Source organism: Vigna unguiculata, chromosome 5, assembly GCF_004118075.2.
Source record: "Vigna unguiculata cultivar IT97K-499-35 chromosome 5, ASM411807v1, whole genome shotgun sequence".
In the NCBI taxonomy this organism is placed as follows: Eukaryota; Viridiplantae; Streptophyta; class Magnoliopsida; order Fabales; family Fabaceae; genus Vigna; species Vigna unguiculata.
Genome location: NC_040283.1, coordinates 10,809,016 through 10,827,137, shown reverse-complemented (window position 1 = coordinate 10,827,137; position 18,122 = coordinate 10,809,016). Strand labels below are relative to the sequence as shown.

Sequence of the window (18,122 nt, the reverse complement as noted above, 5' to 3'; positions counted from 1 at the left end):
ATATATATATATATTTGTTTCAATATAAAATCTCTATGGACTAAATTTAATATGGGTTAATAAATATTTTTATCCAACCCTAAGACTATTTTTTCATATTAATCTTACATTTATTCAATTAAGTTAAGTTCATATATGTTAAAATGTGATGAATTTGTTGGTTTGAGTTAGGATTCATTTAAAATAGAAATACATGGAGTGGAGTTAAGATTTATTTGTTATATATACATATTTTAACTTGAATTAGAAACACTTGCATGATTTCAAAACATTAAAAGTAATGAAACCGTGTTCAAAAAAACGATTTCTAATATATTATATTAAAATTATTTTTTAAAATATAATTTTATGTATTTCTTTTTATGTAAACTTATTTTTAATTTTAAACTATTTCTTAATAATTTAGTTAATAGTTTTTAAAATCTTTCTTACCTTTTCTTAAATTTTTATACAATTATATTTCATTTATATATATTCTTTCTTTTGATATATTTATTAATAATTTAATTAATGTCAATATGTATATTTTTCGTTTGTCTTCCATAGGTTTTGCTTTTTTATTGTTTTACTGAGGCATTTATGTTTGTTTTTTTTTTTAGATTTTGGTTGTTATTTCGTATTTGGATTTTTTAGGATGATATCTTGAAACTTTCTTTGCTTTCTCTCCCGTTCATCTTATTTCTGAAATCCTAACTTTATAATTTTCGTTTTGGCTTTTGCTTTGATTGTGAATGTTTTATTGTCTTAATCAGGTGATTCTTTGTTTTCATTTTGGTTTTACTGTGATGGTTTTGTTTGCATGTCCTATTACCGTCTTTCCCTTCATCTTTATGTTTTTTTTTCAACCCATATTTGTGTTGGTTTTGTTGATGGGTTGATTGTTAAGGTTTTTGCTGTTTTGTTTTTGGTTTTGATTTTTGTTGTGGTTTAATCTTTGATCTTAAAATGTAGTTGTGTTACTGTATTTTCGTGGATCTTTAAGATGGCTCTGTTTTTTTTTTCATTTTTTATTTATTTTTGTATGACTTCATTCTTCGTATTGTCTTCTAAAGTTCCACTTTTGATTTTTCTTATTTTTATGTTGCTTATTTTGTAAAGCTTGTAATGGCAAAAAAATTGGATATGATCAAAGATATTGAAGAGTAAATCTTTTTATTTTTTGGATTCTCTGCTCCATTTGATTTCTAACCTGTTGTGTTTTTTTTCTTCTTATCTGACCTAAATACCGAGAAATATGAAAGCATTTAAAGGCAAAAGTGGCATCTGATGCATGCAAGGTTCATCCCCTTATTGATGAGTTCATACCAAGTCTTAAAGGCGGGAATGAGATTTGCTTTACACACCCACAAGAATGAGATTTGCTTTACACACCCAGAGAAACTACTAGGTGCTCCATGTTTTGCTTTATTTTATTTTATATTATATTATTTTAGAATACCTATTTTATTTTATATATGTTTTGTATGCATTAATGAAATTCTAATTTATTGAGAGACACACGTCTTGCTGGATACAATTTCACATGTATGAAATTAATTGTTTTAGCAATGAAATAATTTTTCTTCCAAAAAGATTTGTAACCATAAGGCGGTTGAATTTGACATTTGACAGGTGAACATGATGAGAATCATCAAAGGGAACTGCTCGATGAATTGAGAGCTAAAGTATAATCATTGTGTTATAGAGCTTAAAAAAAGAAAACGAGTTTTTGTTCATTATCATTTATCTCATCTCATGTAAAATGCAAGATCATAAAGCATAGAAAAAAAATTATATCAATGATATTAACATGCCTATCCTGATGGACTATAAATTTACTAAACTTTTTTAAATAGCAGTATGCACCACCTATTTTTTTATTTTTCTTTACAATTTGTTTTTTCATGGTAATTATGATATCTGCAATATCTCATACGTATACTACTTTATCTTTAAGTTTTGATTATTATTTTCTTTTTCTTTCTATTTTCTATCATTTTACTTAACTTTTTACGATTTTCATATTGATGATTGATAGTAAATACTAAATACGACTATATAAGATACAAACACCATATATATTATAATTAATTTGAGTTTCTTAATATATTTAAGTTATTATAAAGTTTAATCAATTATTTTTAATTTGTTTAATTTTTTATTTTTTTGTGAATAATAAGATTAATTTATTATTGTCAAAAAGTATTGGATATAGAAAGTGGACATCTATTGATTGTAATGCAAAACTAAGATATAAAATTTATAATTTTATATTTGTACTTTAAAAATAAAAACAATTTTATATTTTGGAATTTGTACTTTTCCTAAACTATTTTTTTCACCTTCCCCACAAGATTTCTGCTCCTTTTCAACTTTTTTTTTATTTTCCCAAGACGTTCCAAATTCAATATAGTATGGTAAAAAATTTTCAATGAAACATCTGAATGTCTTGGTCCTTTCAAATCAGTAGCATGGGAAGCATAAATTACTTTTCAAGACCATTTAATAACATGTGAAACCATAAATTACTATTTAAGACCATTTAATGCAATAACTTACTCTATTAATAAATCTTACGTTCAATACAAACCTGCACAACTTTCAACGAAAATCTAAATTTATCATTGCATTGAAAATCTAAATTTACCATTGCTCAAGAAACCCTACCCAACTTCCCATGAATTTTTTATAAATATATTTGCATAACGTCTAAATAATGAATACAAAATCTGAATAAACGTTTATATAAATTTTTGTAATTATTATTTGTACTGCTCCAGCTAATCATCATTGCACCACTATTCTAGATAATTGAACTGCTCCGTTAATTTGAACTACTCGAAATAAACGTTCTGATGATTCAATTGATTGGGATTCAACTATTGAAGTAATTCATTAATCTCTCTTGATATCCGAATATGGTGCACGTTTGTATAAATATTTTTTCTTTTTTCTTTATTATTTGCACTGCTTAAGATAATCATCATTGCATTAGTCCACATATTTCAACTCAACTATTTTAGATATTGTTCAATCTCTCTCACACGCTTTCATCATTTAACAATTTCAGATTCCAACACTTAAAAGACCTAAAAATGATATTCACAAAATACATTTTCAGAAAGACCTGAAAACTTCATTTTTATATTTTATTTACCAAAGTTTTTGTCATCATCTATTTCCAAATTTGGTTGATTAAAAATTATTTTTGTTATTTATTTCTAAATATTATTTAGTATTTAAATTAAAATTTATATTCAATATAAATATATTCCAAATAAAATATTTTTTTATAAATAAAGTAATTAATATATTATTCCTATTAAAATTGTTTACATTTACCAATTCATCAATATATATTTATTAAATGGTTTACATAAATAACTTATAAATGGTTTTATATTCAAAAATTATAATTGTTTTGATTGCATTGCAAATAAACGTAATCCAAGATAATATGACAGTGATGACTGCTCATGAAACAATGCAACTATCTTTGTATTAGTAAATTACTAAATTTGAGCGTATTCCAACTCATGAAAACACAACTTTCACATTTTTAAATTTATTTAACCATTAAAATGATTATTATTTTTGCATTTTTGTTTAAGTTAATTATTCATGTGTGGACATTACTTTTGCACAAGACCAAAGTACTCAATATTCCTATATTTTATTTTAACAACTATATGTACATATGAGTTTCATTTCAATATAATATATAACTCAATGTACATTTTAAACAAAAAGAAAATAAAATGTGTGTACCAATCAAGAACTAATTATTATAAATTTAATGTCTACATTGATAACAATATCTGCATTATTTTTGTTTAAAAATGTTAACATCAATCTTACATTACATTTGCATTTTTGTTTAAGTTTATTTGTGTGTGGACATTAATTTTGCAAGAGACCAAAGTTCTCAATATTCCTATATTTTATTTTAACAACAATTTGTACATATGCCTTTCATTTCAATATAATATATAACTCAATGTACATTTTAAACAAAAACAAAATAAAATGTGTGTACCTATCAAGAACTAATTATTATAAATTTAATGTCTACATTGATAACAATACCTGCACTTATTTTTGTTTAAAAATGTTAACATCAATCTTACATTAAGTTTGCATTTTTGTTTAAGTTGATTATTTATGTGTGACATTACTTTTGCACGAGACCAAAGTTCTCAATATTCTTATATTTTATTTTAACAATATGTACATATGTACTTCATTTCAATATAATATATAACTCAATGTACATTTTAAACAAAAATAAAATAAATGTGTGTACCCATCAAGAATTAGTTATTATAAATTTAATGTCTACATTGATAACAATATCTGCATTTATTTTTGTTTAAAAATGTTAACATCAATCTTACATTATGTTTGAATTTTAGTTTAGGTTGATTATTCATGTGTGGACATTACTTTTGCATGAAACCAAAGTTCTCAATATTCCTATATTTTATTTTAGCAAAAATATGTACATATGCATTTCATTTCAATATAATATATAACTCAATGTACATTTTAAACAAAAACAAAAACAAAATAAAATGTGTGTACCCATCAAGAATTAATTATTATAAATTAAATGTCGACATTGATAACAATACCTGCACTTATTTTTGTTTAAAAATGTTAACATCAATGTTACATTACGTTTGCATTTTTGTTTTAGTTGATTATTCATGTCTGGACATAAGTTTTGCACGAGACCAAAGTTCTCAATATTTCTATATTTTATTTTAACAACTATATGTACATATGCATTTCATTTCAATATAATATATAACTCAATGTACTTATGCACGGAACAAAAGTTCACAAGATACCTAATTACTATACCTTGCCATCAACCATACCCTTCAGATTTATTCTCAAATGTAATCATTTCAATATTTCAATATAAATTAAGTATAACTATAAACTATGTATTGTGTAACTATGAATTCTATAAACTACGTATTGTGTAACTATAAATTATATCAATATATAATGAACATAATCAATGGTCTTGAATAATTAGATAATGAAGCAAATTGTCATAATTAGCTAAAATCTAAATGATATATTTACAAATTCACATAAATTATATCAATAATAATAATATTTTAATTTAATTTTTAACTAATATAATATATAATATTTAAACAAAATGCCTATAACAACAAGAAACAAATCATGTATACGCACGGATCTGGTACTAGTATATATTATAATACAAATACCACAATACATTTAGGATAAATAATCAGAACCGCTAATTTCAGGGGCTTAAACCACATATGCATCGGCGCTATACATACCCATTCTGAATCAAATTATTTCACTCTTTCTTATGTTTTCAACACGTCCTTTCGTAAGAAAAATGTGGTTTACGTCTTATTACACTAACACAAAAAAGCCTTTTAACGTCCGAGATTTTTGACCTTTGACGTCTGCCCAAACACCGACGTCGTATCGGGAGACGTCAAAATAACGTCGGAAAAAAGAGCAGACGTCACTTGACGTCGGTCTTTTAAGAGTCCGACGTTATCCAACGTCGGGGCTAGTAACACAGACGTCAATTTTCACGCTAAAATGAGGAAAAAACCTGAGCAGTTTAACGTCTGTCAAAGTCCGTCAGACGTTAAATAACGTCGGCCCTGGTACGGTCAGACGTTAAATAACGTCTGACGGGCTTTGACAGACGTTAAACTGCTCCATTTTTTTAAAAAAAATTTGACTATTTTTACAACATCCATACACCTGAAAATCAGAAAATTCCCAGAACAATTTCATAATACTTTCAGCACAATTCTGGAGTTACAGTTATATATAATAGAACTTAAGTTTCAACATATATTCTAAACTAATATAAATAACAACAACTAGGCATTGTCTTGGAATGATGAGACAAAGTTGCCAATGATACCTACCATCAATCACAAGTACTTAGCCAAAATAATTAATAATACTTCACAAAATATTATTAGCAAAAACACTTACGAATCAATGTATGGTGCAAAGTAGATCTCTCTATTTGACTCAACCATCCATGTTTGCAAATAAAGTTTGATTTGGTCAGGTGAGTTTCCCGAAGGTTGAATTGTTTGAGGTTCAATGAATCCATAGACAGAAGATCGACCTTGGTCCACAATGACTTTGTCCATGTACCTACAAGAAGACAGTTAGGTATAATATTAAAAGGTACCAATTCCTTGCTTTAAATATGAAATACAATAAAAAAAATCTTACATGAACCATAGTTGTATGACTGAAATATTTAACATCTTGTCTCCTGTAATGATCTCTAGTGCATCATTCAGGTTTATGTACAATGGGACATGACAATGGAGGCCAAATACTCTTAACTCCCACTCTAGCTCTACCGGTCCTCTTTTCAAAGATGATCACGCATTGTTCCTAAGTCATGACGTATTTGATTAAGACAACGAACACAAGGACAAAAATATGTCCCGTTACTTGAGATTGCGTGTTCTTGAACATATTGCAAAAACATAGAAACCCCCTTTTCATACTCTTCACTTATGCGACGCTCATTCATCCAGTTTCGATCCATACTATGTTCGTAAAAAACTCAATCAATCTCAAACTTTTAACTCTCACAAGGTGAGGCCCTACCCATTCGAAAAAATTATTTTTCATAATTTGCTAACACATGCACAAATAAGTCAAACATCATAAATTTCACAAAATTTCGACAGCATTTCGCATTGGTCTCTGAAGTACACGAAATGAAAGTGATTAATCATGATCACAATCAAGTATGCATCCAGAGAACAACACAAATTAGCCTCAATCGAAATTTTATGGAATTTATGCGTAAACCTCAATGTACACATTGTAGCAAATTATGAAAAATAATTTTTTCAAACTGTCCAATCGGACAATTCAAGATTTAATACAATTCAAGATTTAATACAAACGATTAAAAATTTAATCATTTGTATTAAATCTCAAACGGGAACTAAGTTTCGCTCACTGTATACTATAAGTATAATAAATCTACATATATAAAATAACATTGCAACAATAATATTCAAAAATAAAATGCAATGAGAATTATTTAAACATGCATATATCTAATAATAAATATAATTTTATTTCCTAATTTTACAAATATTATTATAAAATTTTAAATAAAATAAAAAAATTAACAAAAAAATTAACAAAAAAAATAGTCTAAGACTAAAACTATAATGACATTTATAAATTAATACAAGTAATTCTATACATACAATGAACAAATATATACATACAATGAAAAACTAACCTCTTCTAATTGAAAGACGAACTTTGAGAGGAAGTCTAGGGTCTCCGCACACTGCTGGCCAAATGGGAACGAAGAGCAAGTGGGACGAATCTCAAAACGCTGCAAATGGAGATGAAAACGGAAAATAATCGGTTCAAAACGCGTAAAATCAACCCATAATCAAACCCCAACAAGTTTGATGGTGAAAACCTTTCGAAACTCACCTGGAGGGGGTCGGAAATGGCGTCGTCGGTGAGAATCTCGCGTAAACGATGAACAGCGCGAGGGTTTCTGCGTTTCGCGCAGAGATAAACTGAAACTTAACGTCGGGGGTGTTATGTCCGACGTTAAGTGACGTCGGGGGTGGGAGGGTCCGACGTAAAGGGACGTCTGGCGCGCTCTGGTCCGACGTCCTTTTTTGAGTGACGTCGGGGTATTTTTTAACAGACGTTAAGTAACGTCTGCCCGCTCCACGTCAGACGTTAAAAAGGTCTCGTTATTTACAAAAATGTCACCACACATTTTTAACGTTGGACTTTTCTTAGGTAGACGTTATTGGGGTGACGTTAAAATTTCATTCTTTCTAGATCTCGTAGCCTAAGAGATTAACGAAAAAAATAGTAAATCATAACTACTCTGATTTTCATGAATGAATCCAAGTCATCTGCTATTATATATATATATATATATATATATATATATATATATATATATATATATATATATATATATATATATATATATATATCCTAATATTGTAAAATTGCATTTTCTGTTATCTTAACCAATTGCGTCATGATACTAATTGTCATGATTTTCTAAGAAATCACACATGGCTTCTAAGAAAACTTTGTAAGGGTCACATTCAGGTCAAGAGATGTAGCTTTAAATTAAATGAATAATGAATATATTTTTCAATAAATTATTAAATAGATCAAAAAAAAAAATCATTCTTCATTTTTCTTAAGAATTCATTTCTTTAAAATTATCTTCATTTTCTCTATGATTCGAGATTAATCATCCATCTATTTTACGATGGAGTCTCACCTCTATGTAGTCACTAAAAAATACCAAGCTAAGTCAATCATAATCTTGATATGGGAAAGCTCATATTTCTCACACAATTTATCCTATAAATTTCTCTTCATTTTTTTTAATTGGTGGGATTTTTATCATTCATCTATCTGAATCAATTGAGGAGAGAGGAAAGTTATACTAATATGAAATAATAGAGGTGTTGGTTGCATATGCTAAAGCTTTTGAGTTTTATTCGCTTGCTTGGGGTGTTTTTGGGCACTGAAATTATATTTCTTGCAATAGAAGATGTCTCCATGTAGGAGAAGTTAATATCTTACATTTATTTAATTGAGTTCAGTTCATATATGTTGAAATGTGATGAATTTGTTGGTTAGAGTTAGTTTTCTTTTAAATTAGAAATACATGGAATTAAGTTTATTTGCTATATACTTATTTTAACTTGAATTAGAAACACTTGCATGATTTACTTTATTGAATCAATCTCAAACAGATATCCTAGGGATACAAGGAACATATTACATATTTCTTACACCACAAAACCTACAAACATTATCCACAATAAAGTAGTAACAATTTAAACCGACCAATTCCATGTAGTAAAACCATGCTTGCCTCAAGTAAGGATTGATGTATAAAACTCCAATGGTTGCTATCAGTGCTAATGTGTATGACACGACAAAGCTCACACAAAAGACATAGATGTCTAGCAAACTATCATTACCTTTGTGAGTATTTGTCTCATTTGGAATATTTGTAGAAGAAGGATTGCAACTCTTTAGTAGTGGAGGTCCACAAAGGAATGGGTTACCCTCATAGCTGCTCTCATCAAATGTGGCAAATTGGTTTGTCCATTCAGGTATTGGACCTGATAAATTGTTGTGTGCCACACTTAATACTTCAAGTGAGGTTAGGATATTGAGCTTTGGAGGAATTTGACCATTCAACTTGTTAAAAGAAAGATCTAAACTCTCTATTTGCCCCAAATTCGAGAATGAATTTGGAATTCGTCCACTCAAATCATTATGAGACAAGTTCAATGTTTTGATTCTTGTCAAATTTCCAAGCTCGTATGGGATATTCCCCTTTAGTTTATTTTGGGATAAATTAATTCCTGTCATGTAAATAAGGATGCTTCCTATGTAAGTATAAGTACTTCTCTTTGAAGTGAAACTTGCTTTCTCTTTCTTATACTCTGATGGCAATGGTGCTTGACTATGTTCTTCAACAATGAAGCTCCCCTTTGATGCTTTTAATAATGGATCAAGGTTCTTATTATCAAAAGGCATTGTCCCCAAGCAGTGGGGAATTTCTCCAGAAAATTTATTGTCTGAAAGATCCAACATGGTTAAATCTATCAATTGACATAATTGTTTAGGTATATCCCCATTAATGTGATTACTTTTTAAAAGGAGAAAATTCAACTTTGTATAACTAAGGTCTTCTGTCATATCTTGAATGTTGCCAAATATTTCATTGTAGCTAAGGTCTAACATCACTAAAGGAGAGTTTCCATTGAACATCTTCTTAGACAATCTTGTTAAATGGTTATTGCTCAAATGGATAAATTTCACAGAAGAATTTAGAAATGATGGCACAAGACCAGTCAAATTATTTTGGGAGAGATCTAAATAACTCAGATTTCTAAGTTGTTGTGGCAATTCTAATGGAATGAACCCTTGAAAGTGGTTATTCGACATACGAAGTTCTGATAATTTTGAAAAATTTGTCAAAATTCTTGGAATGTTTCCTACCAAATGATTATTGCTTATGTCCAATGAAATGATAGATGTGTTAAAAATCCTTCTCGGAAGTGTACCACTAAAGTTATTATCATTCAATGATAGATACTCCAAATTAGTGGGTATTGTAAAGATGGATCCCTCGAGCATATTATTTGAAAGTATCAAGGTAGTGAGTTGTTGTCCATCTTCAAATATGTCATCTGATATTTCTCCAGCCAATTGGTTGTTTGAAAGATCCAACTCACTCAATAACTTCATTTGGCCAAACTCACGAGGAATTGAACCTTGGATCAGGTTTCTAGACAAGTTTAGATTTCCCAAATTTGGAAAAATTGAACTGATATTCTTGCTTGGAATTTCACCAGTTATGGCATTGTTAGACACATCAATACTTCGTAACTCAAGAAGGGGATGCAATGGTAATTGCATGCTACCAGTCAAGGAGCAATTTCTAAAAGTAGCTTCAATCATTTTTGTGTTGTTTTCCAACAACCAATGAGGAAACCTTCCTTCCAACTTCAAATTACCGAAATCTAGTATATTTAAATCTTTTTGATAATGAAGAAATTTGGGAAGCAGAAAACTACTAGTTTCAATGTTTGAAGACAAGCTAAGCTCGCATAACTGAAATTTTGGAATCCAAGTGTGCAAATTGTGTTGTGAGTCCAATATAATTTTATTGCCTTTACCCCTTATGGCTATAAGGTTTGAATGATTGGCAAATGACGAAAAAGAAATAGGAACTTCAAATTGGTTTTCTGTAAAATCAAATTGTTCAAGTGATGTAAGTGTTGCAATTTTAGAGTCAAACCTTCCAATGAAGTTATTTTGAGAAAGTTCCAATATCCGAAGAGATGTCATGTTAACGAAAGAATTGGGAAGAGATCCTTCAAATCCATTATCTATTAGATATAACTCTTCCAACTTTTTCATCTTAAACCAATCTGAATGAAAATTTGAAAAAACAAGAAAACATCTTGCAAGGGTTATAATAAGAAAGATATAAAGATTTCAATGAAACTAACAAAAAAATTGCATAGAGCATGTATTTCAAGAATAACATTAAATAATAATATAATTACCAGCTGCGGGAAGGGTGTCATTTATATGACAGTGTGAAAGAGAAAGTGTTTTTAAGGACGTCAAGTTTCCAATACTTTTAAAAAATTCATTTCTCATGTTATTATTTCCATCCAATACCAATCGTTCTAGCTTCCTTAAATCATGAAAATCTGCACAGTAGAAAAAAAATATTAATCTTAATGTAACAACTATGAAATTAATTTATCTTTGTAAAAAATCATAAATATACCTTCGGCTAAAAAATTAAATCATTTTTTTTCTTTAATACCTTGATGGGTCACAAAATTATGGATATTATTATCCTCTAGATAAAGATTCGTCAAATTGGATAAAGTCGATAGTCCTGAAAAAAAAAAAAATAATAATAAAAATCAATGAAGAGTTATATTTTTCTTCGCTCAGAAGCATTACATAACTAGTTTACTTTCAAATAACCAAAACTTTTATTTTTCCAAAAACTAGTGTAAGTTTAACCTCTAAATGTCGACTTATGTTTAATGAAAGATATTAATGTAAATTTCAACTTTTACTATCTTTACTTATAAATAAGCATTGGAAAATAGATAAATAATCTCTAAATACTTTTTACTAAGTATTTGATAAAGAAACAAGGACTTGATAACTAACACATTATGTTGAACTTACACTCTCATATCATATGAGGGTAAATTAGCTGTTGTTAGAAGTTTGTGTTGACTATTTCCAGGATGGAGGTCATTATCGGATAAATTAACATTGGATATATATTAGTCGCTAATATTATACATATTATTTTTAATCTCTTTTAGTACTGGTCTTATATATTATAAAGTTAACAAAATTAAAAGTAATATATGGATTAAAAATTATTAAAGTGATATTTGCAAGATTAAAATGAGTAACTTTTTAGTATAGAAACTATAAGATAAAATTGGTAGCATTATGCAAAGTAAATGAATAATCAAATCTTAATTCTAAAACATTAGAATAAAGCGATAAATAATGAATGTCCTAAAATAATCTATAAAATATACTGACCGCTTATATTGAGTGCTCCTTCTAATTGATTGTCGCTTAAATCAAGATATTGGAGATGCGGAAGGTCCGTCAGAGTTGAAACAAATATGTTGTTCAATCTGTTTGAACTCAGGTCTAGGAGTTGTAAAGTCGTTGGCCATTTAAATGTCTCATTCTCTAATAAAAATAAAATTGAAAACATCAACATCTGTATCACTGTAAATAAAAATAATAAGAATGATGCATATTGGAAACAATTCATATCTACTTAAATAAATAAGTGTTGTTTTTTTTTTACAATATTTTATCATATAAACTCTTATATATATACAGTAGTTTGCGTACATTTTTAATATTAATTATCTTAATAAATTAATTATGATTTGTAACTGACCGTGTAAATATTGACTAAACTCCTGATTAAATCATTACTTCTAACAAATAATTGAATACTATGTTAATTCTAAAATATTAGAATACAATATATCTGGAAATTTTTTTTAATATTCTAATAAAATAATGGATAAAGATACTGACCATTTATATCCAGTGATCCTTCTAACTGATTGTTGCTTAAATCAAGATATTGAAGACGTGGAAGGTCACTGAAGGATGAAAGAGATATGTTGCTCAAACTGTTATACTGGAGGTGTAGCTGTTGTAAATTGGTTGGCCATTTAGATGTCTCATTCTCTGATAAAAACAAAATTGAAAGCATGTTGTTATGAGTACTCACTCATTGAGAATAATACTGACTCTCTTTGGTTATTAAATATACTAAATTATTAAAAACAAAAATTACTTATATTTAACATTATTAAAATAATTTAAAAATTATATTTTAGTTTGCCATTATTAATTGTAATTGAATTTAATTTAAAAAATAAAATAAAATAACGATTACTCTTAAAAATTTAGTTAAAACCAAGAAGTAAAATAAGAATATAAATTGTGTTTACAAGAGTGGAGAATCCCTTTTACATAGAACTAGCATTGCGCCGTGTGTATGTATTTTTTAAATATATGTAATATTATATTAGTAGGTGATGATAATATAATGTTTTTAAGTTAATATATAAAATAAAATTATATTTATTAAAAATAGAGTAAAATATATAAAAAGAGATAAGAGAATAACTGTTGATAAATAGAGAAAAAGAAAAGAGTATAAATAAACGATTTTATGAAAAATATTTGTAAAAATAACGGTCAATTCTCAAAAATTTAATGAATAATTATATTTTAAAGGATAAATTTAGTATTTAGAAATATAGACACAGAATAGAGAATCATATTTATATATTATTATAGATTATAAATATCAATTATAAAATATTAGAATATAATGATCGATAAAAAATACTAATAATAAATACTGACTTAAACCATTTAAAATCATTCTTTTTTCTTTAATACCTTGATGGGTCACAAAATTATGGATATTATTATCCCCTAGATAAAGATTCGTCAAATTGGATAAAGTCGATAGTCCTGCAAAAAAAAAAATAATAATAAAAATCAATGAAGAGTTATATTTTTCTTCGCTCAGAAGCATTACATAACTAGTTTACTTTCAAATAACCAAAACTTTTATTTTTCCAAAAACTAGTGTAAGTTTAACCTCTAAATGTCGACTTATGTTTAATGAAAGATATTAATGTAAATTTCAACTTTTACTATCTTTACTTATAAATAAGCATTGGAAAATAGATAAATAATCTCTAAATACTTTTTACTAAGTATTTGATAAAGAAACAAGGACTTGATAACTAACACATTATGTTGAACTTACACTCTCATATCATATGAGGGTAAATTAGCTGTTGTTAGAAGTTTGTGTTGACTATTTCCAGGATGGAGGTCATTATCGGATAAATTAACATTGGATATATATTAGTCGCTAATATTATACATATTATTTTTAATCTCTTTTAGTACTGGTATTATATATTATAAAGTTAACAAAATTAAAAGTAATATATGGATTAAAAATTATTAAAGTGATATTTGCAAGATTAAAATGAGTAACTTTTTAGTATAGAAACTATAAGATAAAATTGGTAGCATTATGCAAAGTAAATGAATAATCAAATCTTAATTCTAAAACATTAGAATAAAGCGATAAATAATGAATGTCCTAAGATAATCTATAAAAAATACTGACCGCTTATATCGAGTGCTCCTTCTAATTGATTGTCGCTTAAATCAAGAAATTGGAGATGTGGAAGGTCCCTCAGATATGAAACAAATTTGTTACTCAATCTATTCGATCTCAGCCATAGTTCTCGTAAAGTGGTTGGCCATTTAAATGTCTCATTCTCTAATGGAAAACAAAATTGAAAACATCAACATTTGTATCACTATAAATAAAAATAAGGATGATACATATAGGAAACAATTCATATCTACTTAAATAAATAATCTAACTAATTGTTGCTTAAATCAAGATATTGAAGATGTGGGAGGTCACTCAGAAATGAAAGAGATATGTTGCTCAAACTGTTATCCCGAAGATTTAGGTATTGTAAATTGGTTGACCATTTAAATGTCTCATTCTTTGATAAAATTAAAATTGTGATAATCAACTTATCGGTACTCATCGTTAATAAGGAACTGCATATAATGGAGTCATAAGAATTAAAAAAAATAAAAAAACTAAAAATTAACTCAAATGTGAAATCAAATCTAACCTAGAATTTTTAGAATTTCTATAATCAATATTTAAAATTAACTCAAACTAAAAATTTCAATAATTAGAATTTTTATAATCAATATTATTTTGATATAATGGTGTAAAAGAATTTTAAAATTAAAATATAATAAATTAAAATTTGTCTAAAAGTGAAAAATAAAAAAGTAAAAGAATAACAAAGACAAAATGATAATTATATGGGGGAGTGAATTGGCTTTTCACTCAAATATCCTTACTCCAAAAAATATCATTCTCTTCTCCAAATTCATTCTTATAAATCATCACAAATCAACTTATATAAACACAATAAGTACCTGCATAGAATTGATAAAAACAAACAACTGCTAAACATAAAGAACCAAATAGAACTTTTTGAACGTGTAAAAGATTAAATTAAAGCATAAAAGTAGGATAAAGCACAAAATACAAATAAACCTTTTTTTTGGTAAAATCATTGTGTGGTCATAGTCTTCTATTACATTTAAAATTTAAATCAATCATATTGTTTTAAATCTTTTAAAAAAAAATCCCAAATATTCTCTAATTAAATTTTTAGCCTCTAAACTTTTAAAAACTTCATATATCCCAAAGTCATCAGAAACACATGGACTTGGATATTAAAATAATAATTATTTCAGGATATTAAAATACTTAAGCTTAGAAGTTTAATAATATAAGTAAATTTTAATTAAGCTGAGGGTTATTTAGTTAAATTATTTGAAATTTCAGCATCTTAAATGTTGTTAGTTTTTTATTTTAATTACTAAATATTCTATTTGAGTCAAATATTGTAAAGCTTTAATTGATAAATGTTTGTTAGACTCCTAACTAAATCATGATTTTAACACATTGTTGAATATTATATCTAGCGCTAAACACATTGTTTAATAATAATTGATAAAGATACTAACCGCTTATATCTAGCGCTCTTTGATAAGAAAAAAAAAAGGAAAGCATGAGACTATATGCTAATTAAGAATAAGGAGGATGCATATGCATAGGTTGAAATACGTTGAAATGGAGTGATATCTACTTTAAATAAAATACTATCAAATAACCTTTCAACGGCCTCAACATATTTTAAAATTTAATTTAACTAAACAATTAGAAAATATGATAAAATGTTCACATATACATATACTACATTCGTAATTTTACAATTAGTTCTATAACTTAGATTGATTGTAGGTAAAATTATTTTTTCTACTCTTAAAAACTGAAAGCATAAACTTATCTGTAATCACTATAATAGGGAGCATGCATATTGGAAAGAAGTCACATCTACCTAAATAAACAAGTGTATTTTTTTTAAATATTTTATAATATAAACTATTATATATACGGTAGTTTGTGGACACTTTTAATATTAATTATCTTAACATTAAATTAATTATGATTTGTAATTAAGTGTATTATGTTTATTATAGAGTCCTATTAAATCACTACTTCTAACCAATAGTTGAATACTATATTAATTCTAAAATATTAGAATGTAATAATGGACAAAAATACTGACCGCTTATATCCAGCGATCCTTCTAATTGATTGTAGCTTAAATCAAGAAATTGAAGACGTGGAAGGCCTCTCAGAGATGAAAGAAATTTGTTGCTCAAACTGTTAGACCAGAGGCTTAGACGTTGTAAATTGGTTGGCCATTTAAATGTGTCATTCTCTGATAAAAACAAAATCGACAGCATCAACTTATCGGTACTCACTAATTAAGAATAAGGAAGATGCATATATGCGTATGTTGAAGTAGAGTGATATCTAGTTTAAATAAAATACTATCAAATATTATTGATCACAACTAACCTAATATACTCCCAGTCCCAGACTCATTCAAGTTGTTCCCGCCTAAGTGAAGCTTTTCCAAAGAACTCAATTTTGAAATATCTAACAATACATATTTTGATTATAGACCGTTAGATATATTGTATAATAAAAAACAAACAAATGATGAAGATTTCTATAATATGAAAAAGTATATGGGTGCGTACTATAAATTGATCTCCAACTCAATTGACTGTTTGTTAAATATAAAGAGTTGAGGGATGAGAGTCCGGTAAGAGCAGAGCCAATATCAGTGTGGTTGAGGTTGTTGTAGGACAAGTCAAGAACCTCAAGATTCTTGAATGATGAGCATAAAGCTGCAAAGAATATATCCTCCATTAATTAACAACTACTCAGCTTTATTAATCAAATGGAAAAGTTACCTTGAAAGTGAAGATCCGAGTCCAATAGATTTCCAGACAAATAGAGTTCCTTTAAAGATGTGAATCCCTCCATGGATGCCAAGATGTCATTACTCAAATAGTTTCGACTTAAGTCAATGACCTCCAGATTACTACGCAGCTTTGGTGACACACTTTCAAAAACTTACATATATGCACATCATGTATTCATTAAAACCAAAAGTTGTGAAAGAAGCCAACAATGTGAAAAAAAGTATAGTATAAGAAAATTAGAAGACCTTCATGCTAATAAGAAATATTATTGTTGTGATTTCTTAAAATAAATAAAATAGCTAATCTCACCGTGGGTTAATGAAGATGTATTGAAGCTGTTATATCTTAAATAAAGAGACTTAAGAGATGGAAGGCCATCCAAACAAGATAGAATGCCGGCAGCAGTATCCAGATTGTTATAACTCATGTCAAGAAGCTCCAGATTTGACAACTCTGGAAAATAAAGTTGAAATAATGAGTAATCCATAAAACATAATACAGAGAAAAAAGGAGCTGCAATGAAGTTTTATTGAATAATACCTTCAGCCTCCACACAACCAACTATATTACTATCCTCCAAGTGGAGTTCCTTCAAATCTTTGAAGACAGAAAAATGGGAGTAATTTATATATTGTTCTGTTGACTTCCACACGCCATAAAGATAGAGTTGCGCCACTCTCCCTGTGGAGGAGTTGCACTCCACTCCTTCCCATTCACAGCAATCCGTTTCGACATTCCAATTGGCATAGTCGAAATGGGAACGTAAGCCCAAAAGAGCTTCTCTTTCTTCCTTCCTACATCCTTCAGAGCACAGAGCTTCCAATAAAAGGAAAATGAGGAAACACAATCTCACACCACCCTTCATTTTTCTCTTCATTGCATCAACAACTTCCTCGTCATCCCTTAAATAGACATGTCTCAATAATTATCCTATAAATAATTATCATAAATTTTAAATATAGTACAATTAATTTATTTTATTATGAGAAAATAACCAAGAGTAGTAGTGATCTTTAAAAAATACACTCGATTGTTTTATTAATAAAAGTCCCTCTAAATAGAGATTTATATTAAAGTTTTATTTTATAAGAATC

General features: G+C 27.7%; 1 protein-coding gene and 1 long non-coding RNA gene across 3 annotated transcripts; both read right to left on the bottom strand.

Annotated features, from left to right (window-relative positions):
• Nucleotides 1-5,903: 5,903 nt before the first annotated feature.
• Nucleotides 5,904-7,876, bottom strand: LOC114185649. Its single transcript, XR_003604878.1, has 4 exons — nucleotides 7,477-7,876; nucleotides 7,274-7,372; nucleotides 6,235-6,402; nucleotides 5,904-6,153 (listed from the first exon to the last, which is right to left on the bottom strand). It is a non-coding gene; the product is annotated as an uncharacterized LOC114185649 (long non-coding RNA).
• An 853-nt stretch (nucleotides 7,877-8,729) lies between these two features.
• Nucleotides 8,730-17,918, bottom strand: LOC114185648 (receptor-like protein 56). Of its 2 annotated transcripts, XM_028073508.1 has the most exons (13): nucleotides 17,569-17,918; nucleotides 17,338-17,481; nucleotides 17,017-17,178; nucleotides 16,801-16,950; nucleotides 16,616-16,696; nucleotides 16,320-16,475; nucleotides 14,276-14,431; nucleotides 13,528-13,602; nucleotides 12,649-12,804; nucleotides 12,133-12,288; nucleotides 11,384-11,458; nucleotides 11,115-11,264; nucleotides 8,730-10,976 (listed from the first exon to the last, which is right to left on the bottom strand). In XM_028073508.1, exons 1-13 carry the CDS (start codon nucleotides 17,903-17,905, stop codon nucleotides 8,806-8,808), a joined length of 3,969 nt encoding a protein of 1,322 aa, XP_027929309.1. In that variant the 5' UTR covers nucleotides 17,906-17,918; the 3' UTR covers nucleotides 8,730-8,805. The 2 variants fall into 2 exon arrangements, with proteins under 2 accessions (XP_027929309.1, XP_027929310.1); XM_028073509.1 differs by lacking the exon at nucleotides 16,616-16,696.
• Between the last annotated feature and the right edge of the window lie 204 nt (nucleotides 17,919-18,122).

Bases quoted from the DNA above. Each gene is read 5' to 3' on its own strand.
- LOC114185648 (XM_028073508.1), bottom strand. From the start codon at position 17,905: ATGAAGAGAAAAATGAAGGGTGGTGTGAGATTGTGTTTCCTCATTTTC. The intron at 17,482-17,568 runs GTATTATTCAAT...TTTATTTTCCAG, and splicing joins TGGTTGTGTGGAGGCTGAAG to AGTTGTCAAATCTGGAGCTT. The intron at 14,432-16,319 runs GTCAGTATTTTT...GTTTTCCATTAG, and splicing joins AGGATCGCTGGATATAAGCG to AGAATGAGACATTTAAATGG.